General features: G+C 37.8%; 1 protein-coding gene across 1 annotated transcript in view; it reads left to right on the forward strand.

Annotated features, from left to right (window-relative positions):
• The window catches only part of LMLN (leishmanolysin like peptidase), a gene marked incomplete at its 3' end in the record, with an annotated part of 26,183 nt that overhangs the window by 12,559 nt on the left and 11,321 nt on the right, over positions 1–2,303 (forward strand). The window contains exon 5 of the mRNA XM_003804081.2: positions 183–300. Coding sequence (XP_003804129.2) covers positions 183–300 — 118 coding nt within the window. The remainder of the gene's footprint in view (positions 1–182; positions 301–2,303) is intronic.

A 2,303-nucleotide genomic window follows, 5' to 3' on the forward strand; every position in this document is an offset into this window, starting at 1 on the left:
CCAAAATACTTTCTTAGCCTACTTAAGTAGGCTAAAATAGGAACTATATAGAATAGTAACTATAATAGTAATATATAAAATAGTGACTATTATTAATGAGGTAATACAGTAACTAACAGTTGATGGTCATGTTTTTAAGTGCTCTTTTTTTTTTTAAACTTTGCTGTACAAACGAATTGAAGACAATGTGCAACAAACCAATACCTACGGAAGGAAAATGATCCTCATAGATACTGTACTGGGGAATGTGCAGTGCATACAAAATGTGGCCCGGTTATAGTTCCTGAGGAGCACCTCCAGGTATGTCATCCTGCTTTAACAGTATTTTTACACTTTAGGATAACCTTAGGGGAGATTTTGAATCTGTAAGAGTTACCAAGAAAAGCTCAAAGACATATAGCTTCATTATTCTACAAAAAGCAATCAAAGTTAGATATGCAGATTTTATTCTTTCAGTGATTTTCAAATGAGTTTAATGATATCTCCCTACCTCTACCTCCATTTATCTGTAGGTCTACTGAGTCACTTCAGCTTAGGACTTTATCTTTGTCTTCCAAAACATCTTTTTAGCAGGTATATATTTCAGTTTTTTAAAGGATAGTTTGATGTCTCTTAAAAAATGTACATCCTAAAAAAAAAAAAGTATGTCCTTCAACCCAACTGAGAAATTTATTCCACAAAATGCTAATAACTGTGTAATACGTATATGTTCAGGGATGTTTCTTGCAAAACTATAAATATGCCCATTTAGGTATTAGTTAAATTATGGTAGAAGTGGCCAGGTATGGGGGCTCACGCCTCTAATCCTATGACTTTGGGAGGCCAAGGTGGGAGCCATTACTCAAGCTCAAGAGTTTGAGACCAGCTGGAGCAGAATGAGACTCCATGTTTACTAAAAATAGAAAAATTAGCCAGTGTTGTGGCAGGTCATTATAGTCCCAGCTCCTTGGGAGGCTGAACCAGGAGGATCACTTGAACCCAGGAGTTTGAGGTTGCTGTAAACTAGGCTGATGCTATGGCACTCTAGTCTGGGAAAGCAGAGTAAGACTCTATCTCAAAAAAAAATATATGGTAGAAGAAAAAATCCTATGGTATACAAGGTCTGACAATTAAGTTTACAAACTCATCCTAGAAAAAGTGCTACATACCTCATTGCTAAATAATCACTACAGTCACCTTCAGAGTACTTCCCTTGGGAAGCTGTGCACCTACACCAGTGCCTGGTCTACCTTTCAAAGGAATTTTGGAACTCTTTTTTTCTACAATGACCATAAGAGCTATTGTTGTATCACCCATGATGTTCTTAATGTCATCAAAATGTCTTTCTTTCAATACCTCCTTTATCTTTGGGTAAATAAAAAAGTTATTGGTGTCCAGATCAGGTGGGTAGGGAGAGTGTTTTAATATACTTACTTGTATACTAGCTGAAAATTCTCTTACAGACAATGCTGTATGGTGCAAGGGCAATGAGTTGTTGGCCAAGATTTTCAGTTAAGATTTTCCTAAGTGTTCTGTTGATGTTTACTTGATCTACTTTGATTCTCACAATCAGCCAATGATTTTGGTGCATAATTCAATGAATTTTTGCAATGTTTACATCATTTCTGCTCTTTCTGGCTGCCCTTACCTCTCTTCATCAGTGATGCTTTCTCTCCCCTCAGAAAAATGTTTAGTCAATTTGTATACTGCTGTTTTCTTCATAGCATTATCCCCATAAACTTGGACTAACAAGGACTAACAGTCCTTAATTTCACTCCACTCTTAACACTTAACAAGGTTAACAAGAAATTTACTAATGTTTGTTCATTCCTTTAATTCAAACTCCAGCATTCTTGCAACAGCACACAAAAACACAAAACAATAATGAATGGCACTCAGCAAGATGCCACCACATGTTGACACGAACACAATTGTGAGACACTGATATACCAAGGTTATGAAACCTTACCAGGTTATTTTTACAGTGCCGCCAATGTAAGCATACAGTGGCAAGTTTGCAAACTTACTGCACAGACCTTGTACCTAATGTACTAGGATATTATGCAGTTGTTAAAAATTGAAGTAAATTGGCCGACTCCTATGGGTCAGTGAATAGGGCGCCGACCACAAATACTGAGGGTGGTGGGTTCGAACCTGGTCCCAGCCAAACTGCAACAAAAAAATAGTAGGGTGTTGTGGCAGGCGCCTGTAGTCCCAGCTACTCAGGAGGCTGAAGCCCAAGAGCTGGAGGTTGCTATGAGCTGTGACGCCACCACACTCTACAGAGGTTGACAAAGTGAGACTCTATGTCTCTAAAAAAAAAA

This window comes from Otolemur garnettii, unplaced genomic scaffold (genome assembly GCF_000181295.1).
Source record: "Otolemur garnettii isolate 467f Iridium unplaced genomic scaffold, OtoGar3 scaffold00310, whole genome shotgun sequence".
Classification (NCBI taxonomy): Eukaryota; Metazoa; Chordata; class Mammalia; order Primates; family Galagidae; genus Otolemur; species Otolemur garnettii.